This window comes from Cinclus cinclus, chromosome 6 (genome assembly GCF_963662255.1).
Source record: "Cinclus cinclus chromosome 6, bCinCin1.1, whole genome shotgun sequence".
NCBI classification, from domain to species: Eukaryota; Metazoa; Chordata; class Aves; order Passeriformes; family Cinclidae; genus Cinclus; species Cinclus cinclus.
The window spans coordinates 24,218,883-24,236,684 of record NC_085051.1 but is presented as its reverse complement, the minus strand read 5'-3'; the positions used below and the strand labels follow the sequence as shown (position 1 = coordinate 24,236,684).

General features: G+C 39.3%; 1 protein-coding gene across 3 annotated transcripts in view; it reads right to left on the bottom strand.

Moving 5' to 3' along the window:
* AMBRA1 (autophagy and beclin 1 regulator 1) overlaps positions 1 to 17,802 on the bottom strand; it is a 133,096-nt gene that overhangs the window by 80,659 nt on the left and 34,635 nt on the right. For all 3 annotated transcript variants that reach the window (XM_062495322.1, XM_062495324.1, XM_062495323.1), the window contains 3 exons: positions 15,164 to 15,346; positions 702 to 782; positions 46 to 146 (listed from right to left, as the gene is read on the bottom strand). In XM_062495322.1, coding sequence (XP_062351306.1) covers positions 46 to 146; positions 702 to 782; positions 15,164 to 15,346 — 365 coding nt within the window. The remainder of the gene's footprint in view (positions 1 to 45; positions 147 to 701; positions 783 to 15,163; positions 15,347 to 17,802) is intronic.

The window sequence follows — 17,802 nt, the reverse complement described above, 5'->3', positions numbered from 1 at the left end:
CACCACTAACATACATGACTACTGCAAACAAGGAAACCTCATTACCTGCCAAGACCCTGTTGACAGAGGAATGGGTGGCCAAGCCAGGCTGTCCCCGTTCATGGAAAATCCCAGCATAAGGCAAGTACTCTGGCAGCAAGAAGCGTCTGCAAAACAAAGAGAGTAAAACATGGAGAAAGCAATTCTGTGTACTACAGCCCTGAAGAGCAACTTCAATTACTTTGAGGAAATATGACTACATTCCAACAGACTACAGTAGAGGGAAGGTTGGAATCCTCTGCTTAGCCAACTGCTTCCCTGCTTCAAACAAAAAGTAAATTACAGATTAGGCCCTCCTGTGATCAACACAGCTGCAAAGACCAGCACTAAAGAAATCCTCTACCGCCCACAATAGCTTCCTAACCTCAAACCAGCACATTGTGCTGAGAATCTCTGATCAGATTCTTTTCTCCTCCTATTCTGCCTTCACACTGTGACTTCAACCTGTAAGTAAAAAGCACTAAGACCATGCTATCTTTCAAACATCACAGGATGAGCAGCTCATACTAAGATTCCATCCCAGGAGTCCCAGAAACTGCAAACCAAGGATAAAGAAGCCCTGTGCAAGAAAAGGAATCCACCTGAAAGCACCAGCTAGCTGTTCTGCAACTGGTAACTCCAGGGATTTCCACCCCTTCTGCTCTCACATACAGATGCCTTACCTCGGGACAAAGCGCCCCAGCGATGGTGCAGACATGCGGGCATTCCGGGGAGCTCGGTGCCTGGATCGGTCTCCATTGTCCCTTCAGCAGAAGAAAATTACTGTACATTAAAAAAACTATGTAATAAAAGTATTTTCCAAGAAAAAAAATTCAATGACATCACACAGTCAACCTGAGTATATGCTACAGAGATTCAATGGTTCTTATGCTTCCAGTGTTTCAAATTCATACAAGTAACTGTACCAAATCCTCTTGACAGTTTTATATAAGGGTAACCTTAGAGTCCACTTTCTTCACTGTTTGACAATGTCTCAGAAATATCAACAAAACCACAGAGAGTCAATGAATCAATGTCAGCACCTGAGCAAATGAAAGAGAAAACTCAGAATTTTGACCAGGAAAGCAAAAAAGGCAAGCTCATCCCAGTCCTCAGAAGAACCTTCTGTTAGTCTAAGAGATCTGTTAAAGTTCACATTTTCATTCCCAGAAGTGCAGGTAAAAGAGTCTAATCTGCAGACTATTCTTTTGTGTTCTTTCCCTGAAGGTCCAGTTTAAGTGCCATCAGATCTTAAAACTATCTCACTTTTCAAAAGCTTTTCCAGTTAAATCAGAAATGTTAGGTGGTCTCAGACAAAATTGCACCTTCTTAACAACATCTCATTCTGTTTTGCAGTAAATGTCTGGGTCTTGGGGAATAAAGGGAAAGGGTCTAGTATCTATTGTCCTACAGCAAACACAGGAAGGCACTTCCCCAGGAGGGCAGTGCAGCACTGAACAGGCTTCACAGAGAGGCTGCAGAACTGCTATCCTTGTAAGTCTCAAGACAAGAACTAGACAAACTCACGGATGGCCCAGTCTGATTTTGGTAATGACAGCTGTACAACAAGCAGGAGGTCAAAGTGGAGGACCTTCAGAATCCTTATCACACAAAATTCCTGGAATTGCATTCCTAGGCCACAAGGGGACCTGTAATTATACAGCATTAAACTGCAAGGAAAATAATGAGACGCCATTAGTGACTCTGGAGTTCTGAAAGAGACCTTGACAGAACTTTCTTCTCTGTTCAGAAATCTACTCTCTGTATGACTTTGCATAAGTAACAAGTCTGTTCTCTCTGGATTTCAAATCCCAATTTGTAATTGCAGCCCTGTCTCCTTCCCAAGCAGTTGTGGGGAGAATATTACTTGCAGAGCCTTGAAATCACTAGGAAACTAAATATTCCTTATGCAACACACTAGCAGCACATTTCTAACCCACTCCAGCAAGCTGTGCATTTTATAATTTTTTTCGTTTTGCTTTTTTGAAGTCAGTGAGCAAGAAATGTGGGCTGAGAAGAAAGTCTATTACGTGGCTGTTTCCCACACACTTGAGGAACCCAGGAACACAAAAGCAGAGGATCTTCAGTAAAGCTCATTAGCATTTCAAACTATTTCACCAAAAACCAAATCTAAATCCAATCTCAAAGCTTCCATTTTTCCTCCCACTGTAGATACAGCATTTGCAGTTCACAGCCAAAGCCGCACCTCACCCTCAGGACTTTGAGTAACCAGCAGGGTTCCTGAGATCAGAAACGTAAAATTTATCACAGCCCTCCAGCCTATTAAGATGCAGATCAATAATAGAAGGAATCCCGCAAACTTGAGTGCTGACATACCAACTTTTGTTGCTAAAGAGAAAAGACCAAAGGAAAAAGAAGTGCCATATTCCAGATCTTGCCACACACAGTAAGAGGTAGCAGAAGACAAGAAATAGTTTTTAAAAACCTCCATGTAGCAGCTTCTGAAACAACATGATATGCAGCCCTGGGAGAAAAGCAACAAAACCGTTTTCAGGTTTGCATTTGCTTTGGACATTTACTAGAACTGGAAGATACTTTTGAAATGGACAAATATCAGCAAGAGGAACAGCAGGACTACAACCTACAGAGCTCTCCAGTTGAAGAGAATCTCAGAAGCAGATTTCAAAAGTAATGAGGAATTAGCTCCAGCAAACAAAAGGAAATAAAAGGGCAAAGTCTACAGACTAAATCAAGAGACCTAGAGGAACTAATTTTTCAAGTTAAATTGCCACTAGCCACAGGTCTTAGCATCCACAAAAACATTTTCAGACACATCTTCTTTCGAAAAGGTGACTTTCTGATATGAGAAGTCCATCCTGTACTTCCTTATTTACTTACTATGCACACAATCTCCTGACAATAGGGAAAAATGCCTAAAAGGGAAAAATATAAGACTAGGCTTTTTTTTTCAGTTTTCACCATGACAGAGACAGCCTCTACTAATTCAAAAGACAGACATATAATTATAACATCCCCTAAAAAAAAATTTTTTTAAAACCCATATCCCAATGGCCACCTGCCCTATAACCCAGACTGCAGGCAGTAAGAAACAGTAGCTATCCTTCAAGAATGCTAGAATTTCTACTTTCTATAAGTAGAAGTGTAAGATACACTCCCCTGGGGTAAAGAAGAATATTACTAAACATTACTCTGAATTACTAATTTATAGAGTCATTTATATCTAAACTCCTATGCTCAACAACCACATGCAAGAATGTCTAGTCTAGCGTTGCAAAGCTAGAACTGCTGATATTATCCTGGTGCCAGCTGAAGATTATTTCTGCACCCTCTAAAAAGGAAAATAAAAAATGCCCTACAGATCAGTGAAAATGGGTGACACTTTGTGTTATTTCTGTACCACATACAGCCTGCTGACAGAGGGTGGAGAGCAGATGTTAGCACACTGCAGTGCCATCGTGAAGCACTCCAGCAAGAAATCAGAAGTTTCCAAGGCTCCCTAAAGCACTGATGAAGATCTAATGCTCTACTTTCTATTTAGTGTCAACTACCTACAGATTCATTAGCTAATGATTCACAGTGGATAGTTTAATTAACATTACCTGCAGAAGTGGAAAGCAAATCCCTCAGAGTGCATGTGTGTGTGTGTGTGTGTCTGTGTCTACATAAAAAAAGCCTCTTCTATAAAGCAACTCAATAACCTTGCTAAAGTAAATGAAATAAACCACAGCAAGGTGACATGGGAAACGTAATACTCTAATTATTAACAGACTAATTTGTCTCAGCAGGAAAACTGCAAGAACCAACAAATGGTCAAAATAACTTTTAAGGTCTGGCTCAAAATTCAGGTTATTCATCATTTGTTACCATGATACCATGGTGGGACAAATTAAACAGAGAATAAGAGCTGGTAGGAGAGAAATAGTATTAACACTAACCTACAATGGAGCATGAAAAGAAAGCAATTCCCAAACATTCGGGAGAATGATGGACATTTAATAGGGCATAAGAAGTATGCAAGTTTATCCTAAATTGGATAAGACAGTCAAACCCCCTTGGTTTTTTCTTTTATTGTCTTGTTTCCTTGTTGAGAGGAAAATTTGACCAATGTAAATTAAATGGACCAGCAATGCCAGCTCTGAAAACAGAGAATGAGATATAAAATTTTGTGTTCTTAAGTTTGGAGAAAAAGACATTCTTTTTCATCTGGTAACTTGGCTACTGCATTAATAACAATGGATACAGAAGACAGCAAGGACAAAAAAAGCGCCATGTTCTTCTTTTCTATCTTGGCAAGAATTCACTTTAATATTTAGAGATTGTTGTATCAGGAAGTGAAATTAAACACACAGCATGGGATTTCTAACGCAATCTGTTGGTCTAACTGTTCCCACTGTAGTCAATATTAAAACTCCCACTGACTACACTGCCAATAGAATTAGGTCAACAATGACCATGTTGAAAAGCTATTTAATTATCAAAGCCAGCACCAGTAAACCACGTAAGTTCAGAAGAAACAAATTGTATCACAGCAAGCCAATTGTTTCATATTTTCAGCATTTTATCACATTTTGTGCAATCCAATTCAAAATGCTGTATCAATTTGTATTGCAGAGGTTAGACATTCACATACAATAGAAATGCTAAATAATTGTTTGAGTGGCATCTACTACTTCCCTTGAAGGTTGACACTGGAAGTTGCACCATCTTCATGTGAACAGATAAAAAGCAATGTTTGAAACACTGAGAAAATGTGAAACACCTATACTGACTTTTTGTATTCTTTTTTGTTAATTGCAGTAGGTTAGTTCAGAGGAGATAGGACAGAGGGCAGGAATAGCCCAAAGGTCTTATCAAGAGCTCAGAGGAGGTTATGAGACACTGCAAATCTATTTGGCTTTAGTGGTTGGTCAGGTTTAACTGCAAGTCCTCTAAAGAGGGTTCCTGAAGATGTCATATTAAACCGGCTATACTAAAGCAGAAGCAGATCCTGAAATCTTGCAACTCACTTCACAGGATTCACTGCTGATTTGGATCAAAATAGATGATACACACCTTTAGAAGAGTGTGCTCTTCTAGAGTTACATAGTACTAGAAGACAAAGCGTATACTGTGTGTTAAAAAGAGTAAAGAAGTAAGAAAAAAAGATGATTAAGGGAACATTACTTTAGGTGGTGATTCTAAGAACATGTCAATTGTTTTCTAGCACCATCCTGATAAGTAAGGTAACACACAGTGCTGGGAACACTATGACAGAAAGTTAGCTACTAGTTTCACCACTGAGAGGAGCAGCAAATATCAGATATTAACACTTTAGTTTTTAATATGTCTGATCCTACATGATCCTGAGCATCTAATAGAAATCAATTTAGAGAAAAATTGGAGCACTTCTAGTAAATAAGCCTCTCAAAATAGAGAGGTAAACACAAAATAAATAAAACCTTGTCATTCTGAATATTTTAGTGAGATATAGGCATCCTAGAAGACAAAAAGAAAAGACACACTGCAAGTTGGTTATAATTCTGCACAGGGGCATAGTAGATAAAATAATATCTCCTGGATCAGTTAGACTAGTGTCTTATTGAAAAATAAAGGTTCCATATAGTATGTGCAATTTTACCCACAATCCTCAAATCTTGGAGAGACCACAAACAAACCAAGAAAAGAGGACCACCCTACTTCTGGCTCTGAGGACAAGTGTATCTCACCTAAAAAAGGATTATGTTAAAGATGAAACATTAAAGACATCTAACTTATCCCACCAGAGAGTTATTTCCACAAGAAGATACAAACAAGTAAGTCAAGAGCATAGGTTCTATCAAAAAAGTTATAAATATTGCCATCCACAACTATTAACATGACTACCAGTAAAGTGTTATCTAAAAGAATATACATAATCTTGTAAAAATAAAAGTTACACATTTATACAACCATCTTTGAAGGGTACAACCATTACCAAAGGAGAAGTACTTAAGGGGGAACTGAAGGAAACAACAAGAAACAAGAAAAAGCAAGGAAAAAAAAAGCACATTTGTTACACAGAAAGACTTTCCTGGCATTAAATGTACAACTGTGGAGCTAAGTCCCAAGTGTAACACTGGAAGTCAGAAACAGTTGAAGAATAAAAATAGTAGAGAAACTACAAAGAGTGACCGTGGCCAGCTGGAGAGACAGGAACTAGAATAGATTTTTAACACAGTAATTGATAAAGAAGTTAGGCAAGTCACCCAAGGCTTGCCATCATTCTGTGTTCTTCTGAAGGTTGAAAGGCCAATCTCTCACTAGGAGCTTTTTGAAAGGAACACCAGAGAAAATGTGCATCTACTCATCAACTAAAACTTCCTATAAAACAGCAGACTGCTGAGTTACTAATGGCTCTGCTGACCAGAGAGAAACAAACTCCCCAGCCTTGATTACCTCTCAGAGCACTGTTCAGGGGGAAATGTATTTACAAGATCAAAAATGGCACTTCAGAAGACCAAGTGTTTCAGAAAAGAATCACATATGAAAGGTCAAGAGAAACAGCAGTACTTGCCTGCAAAATGCCAAGGATTAACTGCTTCAGGGAAAGACTGATCTGGAACTAGAATGAAGCACTCACTTTTTCTAGGCTCATCGTCCAGTTATTTCTATTTTAATCACCTCACTGTGTGATGGGCTCACAAATGGATGATGCTGTTTAAGAGTAAGACTGATACACTTCATAGCTACAGTGAATCATTAGAAAGCAGAAACATCAGCAGCCAGACAAAGGTAGAGAGGTATCAACTTTTGTCTCTTTTTAAAAAATATATATATTGCACTGTTATGCTTCCAGAGGAAACAGAATTGAAACCATGACTTCACAAACAATGTTAATCTGTTAGACCTATGGGCTTCAAGAATGCAGACCACTACCTGCTTTGCATGGCCAGCAACAAACCAGTAACAGCTTGCTTCCTAATTACTCTCATTAACACCGGACTTCACCTACTAGGTGACCTAGTTTGACTTCTGAGCTGCACACACAAAATAAAAGCAAAAGGAAAACAATGGACAGAGTTTAGATTTGACAGAAAAACTCAGAAGTACCATATTCACATCAAAACTGTTTCTATGGACTCGGGCAACCAATGGTATGGAGCATGACGGGAGCTTTTCCAGAAACTGCCACCCTTCTAAAGGCACACATTCTTTCACCACCCTGATATGAAGACGTTTGCCTTGCGGGAATGTGACTTTATGGTAAAGCAACATCATGCTGGAGAGGTTAGCAAAACCCTACAGTACTGCTGCAAAGAAACAGTTATTGCCCATTCACTGCATCAAAGCAGCGTTACTAGACATTATCACCAAGATAAGGGTAATATAAAAGACTGTCACAAAAGATAAAGATTAAAAGAATAGGGAAAGCGAAGCTGCAGACTACTGTGAGTTGATCACAAGACAAGCTGACACTAACTAATCCTTGAAAAATTAAGTTCAAAGGGTAGATTCAATATCACTTCCATTCATCCAGCAAATGTAACTTTCTTAGCTTAAGATGATGAATGTAGTTAACTTAAGTTGTTGTGTGTCTGGAAGCAACATCCCAGTGATAACTGCCTCAGAAATGTCTAGCAGAGAAGAAAAAAAAACTCAGAAAGTGATCACCAAGTTACACATATTTGCATCTGCTTTGAATGCCAGTTTTGAAAAGGCCCATCTTCATCAAAAACCAATGACGCAGTGTCATATGAGGCAAAAAACAAAGACAGATGAAAAAACCACGAAAACAGATAAAGGAGCTCTGAGAATAAAGAAGCAAAGGCAGATACTTAAAACAAATAGCGATCCTTCTTTATGTGAACTCAAATAGCAAATTGCTAGCAAGAACATTATTTGTATATGCACAAGAAAAGACAGATAACAGTCCCATCTAAGATTTCCAGGAAAAAAAATCTACATTTTCTGCAGTATACTGACCTGTCATGGATCCTAAAAATCCATTTCCATCAGCACTTGAGTGACATGAAGAGCCTATTGAGATTGTCACATCTCCTACATGCCTTTTGTTAACTTCAGATGTAAACATCAGGATGGCAAGGAGAAAAATGAAAAACCCAAGCCTAATTGCTTTTAGAAAATTTGTAGTTTGGGTATGATACCACTATCTCTACAACAAAAGGATACCATGATCAAGTAATATCTCTTATCCACTTTCATTATATCCTATGACAGCTTAACACTCGGCATCCTATTCATCCAAGGTAAAGATGTCACCTTAACCTACAGACCCCTAACAGAATAAACCTCTTTCTTTGCCTCTGGGATTTCTCATGCTTCTCCCTCCACAATGACAGAGCTTGTCTCAGCATTTTGGAGCTGTAGATCAAAAGCTCTATACTTATTTAAAGTGTCACAAAAATGCTTTAATCATTCAAATTTCTCCTTTCTCCTGCCAAGAAAACCTGGCTACTATTTGAAGAAGTTTCTTTTGCAGAATTTGAAGGTTATCAGAAAGGAACAAAAATATTCTGAAATACATGAGTGCATGGTGGACAGCTGTGAAGGAGGGCAGTGAAGACCAAGACTTTACAAAGAGTCCAAGTTCTACCCATGTGCTCTTGGTGTGCTAAGGGAAGTCAGAAGGTGCACAGTGAACTGATTGCACTGCTGCAGGTTAGTTAGTCCCACTCCCACTGCACTGTGTCTCTAGCAAACAATTATACAGAGTTGGACTAAAAAGGCAGAGACTGAATTAAAAGATATGCATGGACTTCTGTCACAAGGGTAATGGCTTGGCTTGGTTTTTCATTTTCTGGCCAATGCACCAAAAATGTCATAGTCTGGATTTGCCAGTTTTAATATATTTACCTTTATTTATTATAATTTATTTACCTTTATTTAATACATTTACCTTTTGTTGTGAAATAGAATTAGCAGCAAAAGCAAAGCAGGCCTAAAACTTAAATGGGGATAAAGAAAAACTTTATTAACAACACAAAGAAAAATAATAATAAATTCAGACTAGATCTTCAGACTACTCCCTCCTCCCCCATTTTCACAGCTTAACAACATACAGAGACAGTTCAGTTTAGGGAGAGGAGTTTCTTCTTGTTCATCTATAGGGATCTTTTTCAAGAGAGGGAAAAAAACCAGCTCTCTCCTGACTTCACTTTTTTTCATGAATAGCAGCTGGCGTGATCTTCCATCATGAAACTCCTCGCACCCTCACAGCCTTCCCTGAGCTGTGCTTGTGGCCCATGTTAAACTCATGGTGTATTGCTTTCAAGGATGAGCTACTGAAAGGCAAAAGTTCTTTTTTGCTCCCTTCTCTCTGTTCATACTTCATTCCCAGGAACAGAGATCCCCCTTTTTCCTTCGGGGCAAAGGACCTTCCAAACACTTCACACTACACGCCACCCCATGTGTCTTTTTTCATGGTTTAAAGTAATTTTTAGTGTAGTACAGTCTACCCCTATAACTTACAAAAAGATTTTTCAGCCAACCTTCATGGCATCTCCTCATTCTCCTTCCATCTAGAAACTGAGCTTTTGCTTCACTGACTTTGGTGTATCCTTTCTGTTCTCCTTCCTTTCACCCAAGGAAGGATGGAAAGTCTGTAAGTCTTATCTGAGCACTGGAAGTTAAATCCTCACACAGAAGTTGCAGGAGTTGGGCCCGGCCATGCTGGAGTTGTGTCAGGATCTCAGGGTGCCCAGGCCACGCTGGAGGGGCAGGACGAAAACTGCAGAGTCCATGCAGAGGAGAAATGGGTGCCAAGGCCGTGTGTCCATGGCTTTCCCCCGGCGCTGCCCGCCCCCAGCTCCAGCCGCAGCCCGGGGGTTCTCCCTCTGCCCTGCCCAGCACACAAAGCCCTGGGGGCTCTCCCGAACCGGGCCCGGCTGCCTCCCCCCAGCCCGTGAGGGCGGCCGGGCGGGCTCGGCCACCCCAGGGCTGCTCCGAGCCGAGACAGGGCAGGGCAGGGCCCCCCGAGACACGGACACACCGGGAAAAGGGCGAGGATCTCAGCAATGGGCTCGGCTTCTTTTGGTTATCGGGGCTCCTGTTGGAAACGGGGCCCGGCAGCCTCCCGAGCCCAGCCCGGCCTGGCCTGGGCTGCATTGGAAGAGGGCCCGGGCCAGGTCGGTGTTACTTTGTAAAAGGCCGGAAATGCAAGAGCTTTTCCCGGGGTTTACTTGCTTCAAATGTGATTCACGGAGCGAACAGACTTTTCCAATTGGTTTCTAAGGCTGTCAAAAACTAAACCAGCCTCCAATTGGTCCCATCAATTCACAGAGGAAGTTCTCATGAAGATGCCTTCAAGTCATAACCAGCACAGATAAGAAAGAAGTTATTTCAGTAACTGGCAATCTCCAACCTCTCCCTTCACTCAAACTTCCAAAATCTCTGTCTCAGGCATCAAGCAAACCACATGCTTATTCTTACCATGACACACAAACCCCTGCCTGATACTCACTTCTACCATTCCACTTGAGGGGAAATACAGAGAACAGAATCCACAACCAAACCTACTACCCAAATACACACTACTGAGCAACCACATTGTCACAGCCATTGTTTTCCCTCTTCTCTCCCACTGCACAATGTTAGTTCAGACATGACTGCATCCAGACAATTACTAATTAATACTGTCAAGTATCAGTGCCCCAGTCAAGGTTCCTAAAGAAGCTAACAACAAAATATACTTTAAATTAAGACTTTCCAAAAGAAGGGTGATTGGCTGGATATCTCACACAAATGTCTACTCAGACATGCACTTTTCTTCCTAACACAGAAAGTTAAACCAGAATGCCAGCTTGAAGTGGAGCACAAACCAGACTCCAAAAGCAAACATTTTACCTATAGAAGAGGCCAAAAAGAATCTACCACACTATTCTCCAAAATGAATGAAAATTACATACAAGACACTGGAAATAAGACTTGCAGCTTTAACACAGTGGCAGTTGGCTGGCAGGTTGCAATCTTAGAACCCTTCAACACAAGAGGCTGTTGGAGGAATTTAGATTTGGTAGTTCTTGCCAAGACAGTGTCAATAAAGCAAACAAAAATGGCAGGAGGAAAATATGACAGATACTCATGTATCTTATGCACTTACAAGGAGACCCTTGCAAGATGCCCATCTGAGAAACCACAACTCTTGGTCCACAACATCCCTTAAACAAAAGGATTTTAAAGTGACAAATAAAGCCAAACAACATTATTCTGAATCTTCTAAGCTTTCCCTAAGTGATTAATCATCTTTGCAAAGCAAGAGCCTGCTTCCAACAAAACTAGAAGGTCCATTAGGGTCTCAGTAAAACAGTGCCTACAGTTCTCATATTTTCTGTCCGGATGCTTGTGGTGCCTCAAAAAAAATTAAACACATGAAGCACTAAAACAAAAATTCAGGCCTTCAAGGTAAAGCCCATCTTGTTACAGAGATACAATGAAGACCTTCCTAGCCCGTGACAATGCACAACTGAGTGGATCCATGCCAGCACAAACCCTCCTACAAGGAAGGAAAAACAATAAAACAGAACAGGGAAAAGCTGGAGACATGAAAAAAGTGTAATCTCCATGATCCTTCGTATCTATATTCTGTCAGGCAGCCCACTCTCGGAAGTAGACAGAGGAGTCAGCCACAGTCACACCTTTAGCCTTAGCCTGAAAGCCTTTTTTGAACTGTAGTGAAGGGTTTGACTCAGGCTTTCAGAACTGGTGCAATGTTCTATGTATCTGCTTTTCTGTCTGACAGATGAAACAAACCTGCATTTCTGTACTTGTTCCCATAGTTACTGCAAAAAGGGACATAGATGGCCAAAATTCACCTACAGAAACACCTTCACACTGTAATTATGGTGACAATTCAGAATTACAAATGAAAGAAATGAGACTACACTATCCAAGGAGTCCTAGAAGCATCACCTACAGTCTTCAATACCAGAGAGCTGTTCTAGACTAAAGGAAGTCTATAGAAAAGACCAAATCAAAATTCTTGAAAAACTCAAAAGAAAATAGTTTACCTTTAAAGAAAATCTAAATTTACTACATGATGCAAACATAAGATACTCAAATAGGAACTTAAAATTAGAAAGTTCATATATAATTTGTCTATAAAGAACCTATTTTTGCCAGTTATGCTGGAAGACTAAAGTGATGTCATTCTTCATTCAGAGATTCTTATTCCGCAACTCAGGAAGCCTTTTCATTTTAGCTTAAGATTCTACTAAAGCTAACCTTAAAACCCACTCATATCAATCTATCTGGTAATAACCTAATATTACAATCTGTATATATATTACGAACTGTATTTAATGCTTTTATGTAGACATGACTAAGTTTACAGTTGACAGTTGCATTCAATAAGCAGTAAAATGACAACAGTGACAGGTTAAACACAGGGAGCACACGTAGAGAGAGAACAGCTTATTAGACTGAAAAACACAGGTATAGTGTGTCTTCCTCCTCCTCTCCTGTCCAGAAAAGCTAGTGTAAAAGGAGGATATTGCTAACACTTATAAAAACCACTACTTCAGATTCTTATACCAACACTACTTCTATAGTCATCACAAACTACATGTATTTATGAATGAATTCACCCTAGACTGAGACACAGGTGAGGCTCTGACTTAAATTTAGAGGCTGTAACTACACAAACAGTGCATAGGCCAAGTTTTTCATGCCCCTTACTAGGCCATTATGCAAACAAAATTGAAAAAAGAAAAATAATTTTTGAGGAGGGAAGAAACCTCAGAATCCCACAAAATATGAAAGCAGAGGAAGGCTTATCTCCCAGGCATCCTGCACAAGCACAGGGTCCACTCCTTGCCCAGTGCTCTATGCATAGTAAAACTAATTGATGTTTAATGTCACATCTTTCTCCTAATCTCTGGGAAACAAAAAGATATTATTTACCAATTATATTAGCCAGATTAGAAAGATAAAGTACCAAGGAAATTTTTTGGCTTTTATGGAAAAAAAAAAGTTCCCTGTATTTCAGGAGAAAAGCATAAGCTGCAGACAGCCCAACACAGCAGGAACACCCTTCCCTGTATCAAAACTGGAGACACAGCGAAGTCAGAGCATCTAAACCGCAGCAAGAAAAATCATCCATGAAGCAATACATGACTGCACAGGTGAACAAGCAAGGAAGGAGGGATACAGGAGCCAAAAGGAGAAATAAGAACTCTGTAAGACATTTAATTGTGAAGTCTCAGCAGAAGAAATCAAATGAGTCATGAGAAGTTCCAGCTCCAAGGACCCCTGCACAGCAGCCCTCTTTAATCAGCCAAGAGAAATAATGAAGCAGAGAAGTAAAAAGACAGCAGGTCTTGAATGCACAAAGCAGAATTCGATATGAAATATTCAACCAACAAATTCAGGCACTGCACATTAAGGAATAAACACTTCTTTTTGCTCAGTATGAAATGAAAGAGAATCTTAGTATGGCTGATTGAATTGCTTCCCTGACTGGGTACTCTTACAGTGTGAACATTATCTGCAGGGGAACACACCTCTCTACAGGCACTTGCCTGCCTCTGTGAAGGAAGAACATACCATCTTTTACTTTTCCAGTAGAACAAGCTGCCCCAGACAACTAAAATGGAATAATGGAAGTAGTAAGGTCTATGCTTCCAACACACCCATTTCACAAAAGCAGATCCAGCAGCCAGCACATTGCTGCTCTTCCAGACCACAAAGATGCTTGAGAAAATGCAGAACAGTCACTGCCTAATAGCTTATCTGCCTTCATCTACATTTTACACAAACAAAGCCACAATCAGGGGAAAAAACATTCTCTCACCCTGTACTTCAGAATATTCAGCTGCTGGAGCATGAAATGACACCTTCACAGAACAACTTGCTAAGAAAAAAATTGCCTACCATCACTTGAAAGTTAGAAAGGGATTAGAATGTTGCTTTTGGGAATAGCTAGTGTGACTTCATAAAGAGACTTCGCCCTGACATATAGGTCATGGAGCTTTAACAACATGTCATCTCAAGTATGTGCCACTGCAGCAAGTGTATGTGCAAATTAAAATAGTAGGGAAGTTGACAGCATCCTTTGCTGGCAGCTGCAACATAACTCAAATTTTTTGTGGCGTTCACAGCTCTCATCAAACACACGTCCCTACTACACTATAACTATAGACTACTTGTACAACCATGCTCAGAATTATCCTACGTTTTAATTGCAGTATACACAAATGGGGGAAAATTCAGTGCAATACTTAAGGCTACTCAGGGAAAATCTCATATTTAAAAGGGAACTACTGAAGACAGGCTAGAAAGGTTATATTCTCTTTGCTGCTAAAACAGATTTTAATCTAAATTCCGAGCCTTTGGTCTACATGCCATCTAAAGAATACATTACTGTACTCTTCCATTTATTAGAAAGGGTTTGCAATAAATTTTTTGCTGGGATTACACTGGGTCCAAAAGGAAGTCCAAAAGCAGATGCTGGAGAACAGACTTTAAAAGTTTGTCAGCAGAACCACTCAGAAGGAAATACAGTGGCTAACAGGAATATTCCTCTAAAGTTTGGATGCAGATCTATTCTTCATTTTTTGACACAAGAGGCCTTTTTCTCTCCTTACAAGAGACTAAGCTTTAACACAGATTCACAATCACCAAATTCAAAAAAAAAAACCTAATCAAACCAAAAAACCCAATCCCAAGAATGCCAGCCAATCTGCCAAAGCTACAGAGATAGAGCAAGAAAAAGCAAGAGGAAATGTCTGTCTATCTTCTATAGCCTAAGACCAAAGAATTAATCTTGCAAGGCCTCTTAGTGACTCTTGTTCTGTCTCAATTTGACAACTCTAGTAAACTCCTGGTTCCCCATCTGTTCCATTGAAGAAAAATATTCTAATTTTCTTTATTTAACCAGTCTTCTAAATGTGGTTGAGATACCCTAATGTGTTGAAGGTAGCCTACAACATCCTTAATTTTCATAACAGAAATGACAAGACCTATTTCTAGCAATCAATCCTCCAATTACTTATTGAATTAATTTAATGATTTATCTAATTACTGATTGAATTACTTAATTAATCAGTAAATTGAATTACTGATTAAATTACTTAACCTGTTCCTACAAGAAGCCCAAGGTGTCTTTGATTGATAAAACAGTGGGGAACCAGAAAGCAGTCCTGTACTGACAACAGACATAAGCAAGAGGGATAGGCAGCACACAACTTACTCAAAATCTTCAAATTCCAGATCATTTCCCTCCACAGATGGGTTTGAGTTGTCTGAAGTGGAAGCAGAGGAGGAGGAAGAGCGGAGACGGTTTTGCTGATATCGCATGGAGCGCTGTCGAATACTGTCCCTCCGGGAAAGATACTGGATCATCCTCTGAGCATAATATGCAGCAGGAGACAACCTGAGCAAGAAAACATACACAAATACTCATTACATAAGTATAGAATGACAGCCAGTCCTATTTCTCCTTTTGAACTCCAAGTGCCAGTAACAGCCTATCACAAGATTGACTGTTTGCATTTTATCCGTAAGATAGAGTAAATAAAGAAAGCAAGGAAAAATAATTTTCACTTTATATGCTATACTCCCATGTGATCCCCTTTGCAAACAGAAGCACCACACAATACCTACAGAAAAAAAGCTCATCCACAGAACAGAGAAATTTGCCTCTCAGGACTCTCTTGAGCTCACTGATTCATCTATTACCAGTTCACTCAAGTAAGCTCAGCAAGCATCACTTTATAAGAACCAAGCCCAGTCCCAACATGGACTCTGCCTGCAGTGCCAAACAGCAGCACTGTTCAAATAAACAAAGTGCTGCTGTTTTGATGGTACTTAGGGAGTACCATGGAATATCAAGCAGAAAAAAAAAAAGGTTTCACATCTTTAACTACTTTTTAATCTAAATGGTAGGGATTTTATATAGTGGTAATTTCATCAGATCCACTAGGTATATGTTAAGTGGAGCTGTAAAAGCCTTGCATCCCACCTGAAAGGAAATCTTTCCTCTGTAATTAACTCTTAATTCTCTCTCATGCATAACCTAGCATTTGTTTGCATCAGCTATCACACACCATTATTACTCTCCTGAGACAGGTAAACACAAACTCTCTTTTCCTACCCTGAACATATCCACAGTTCCTCACACATTTTTTCTGTGACACACTTACTCAGTGTTAAAATCCAGACACCTCAGATGCTGAATATATCATTTCATTAGCCTTATTTGGTTAGACTTGAATTCTAATTTAGAGGACAAGTTCAGGAGACAGACTACAGGTTAAGGGGTGTAAAAACATAAGCCGAAAAGCATCACAAGGGTAAGAGGAACAACACACTCAGCTTGATTCCTGCTGAATCTTTTATGTACTGTTTAATGAGTTAAACCTGTTTATGTTTACATGAAGAAGGCTTTGCTGGACAAATACATCACTTCTCTGTACTCCCCATAAGATTTAATAGGTCAAATAGAAAAAAGCAAGGCATTACAGATGCACATTCATAAATGAGGAGCTATTCTCTTCTCTGGGCTTTTCCATAAGCCAAAGCATTTGTGCATGCCTAAAAATAAATCTACAGTGTAATATGTAGAGAGAGAAAAAAGAGGAAAAGGAAATAAGGCAAACACTGGAAAACATGAACAGTAGTCTCAGCAGTCCAGCAGTGTAACCACTGAAATTTTTCTTGTCCCTAATCTCACACCAAAGGAAAATTTTACATAAGAATGTGAAGAATGAGTTCAGCAGTCTTCTAAAATTATGCAGGACACCAGAAGAAAAAACATGGTGATGCTTGTTAGAAGAAAGAGTAGGCAATAAAGAGTGGCCATAACCAATGACAAGATGCCAAATTCAGCTTCCTGACAGCACATGGTGTGTACACTGAACAGACTGGAAGAAAGATCTCCAAAGACATCACAAGAACCTTAAGTCTGATACAGAGAGAAAGGCATAAGGGATAAAATACCTTCTAGCTGCTTCAATTTTTTTCTAGAAGTATATCCAACAAACACCCTGTGATGCTTTATATATGCAATCTGGGAGCATATATAATTCTTATTGAGTATTTCTATTTAAAAAAAAACATTACTATAGGTATTCTTTGATGACAGCTTAATCTGATTCTTTGGCAGATTATTTTCTGAGCCTAGTACATACAGAAATTGTGGAGAATGACAGAACAGCCAAGCTGACCTTAGAGAAGTTCAGCAAGGCCACTGAGAAATACTGCTGCCGTCTATATCAAAACATTAATTCTAAATCTGAGGAAACTTAAAAAAATATTCTCCCCGCCTCACTGCTGACCTAGGTTATTCAAATATAGCACCATTACAGACAGTAAATGCAGAAACAAAACTAACACATACACAGGCTCTCAAAAATAAATTTTTCAGATCATGTAGTTTTTGCACTCTTTAAAAAAAGGCTCCATTGGAGACAGTTTGATCTTAAGGAGGTACATACATTTAATATATATATATTTAAAACACAAACACAGAGACACATACATAGATGCTTATTAATAGATATAGATGTTTTTATTTCACCTTTGTTTCCCTTTTCCACCTTGTTACTTAACTGCTCCAAGACATAGCTTTATATTTGGAACTTAGGATGCTACAAAAAACCATTCAAAATGCAGTAACACTCCTTTTAATCACTTTTCAAATTTCTAACTAGTTGAAGGGATAGTTAAAAATATCCTACTGGTCCAGCACACAAGTAAGGTTTATGGAAGAAGACTCTAATCCTATCCCACTCAAACTTCCAGCTGGTACTGATCACACCTCTATGAATCTCATCCTCTGAAAATGACAGTGATATTCACTGGAACAAACTAACCCCCTTAGAAGAGTTT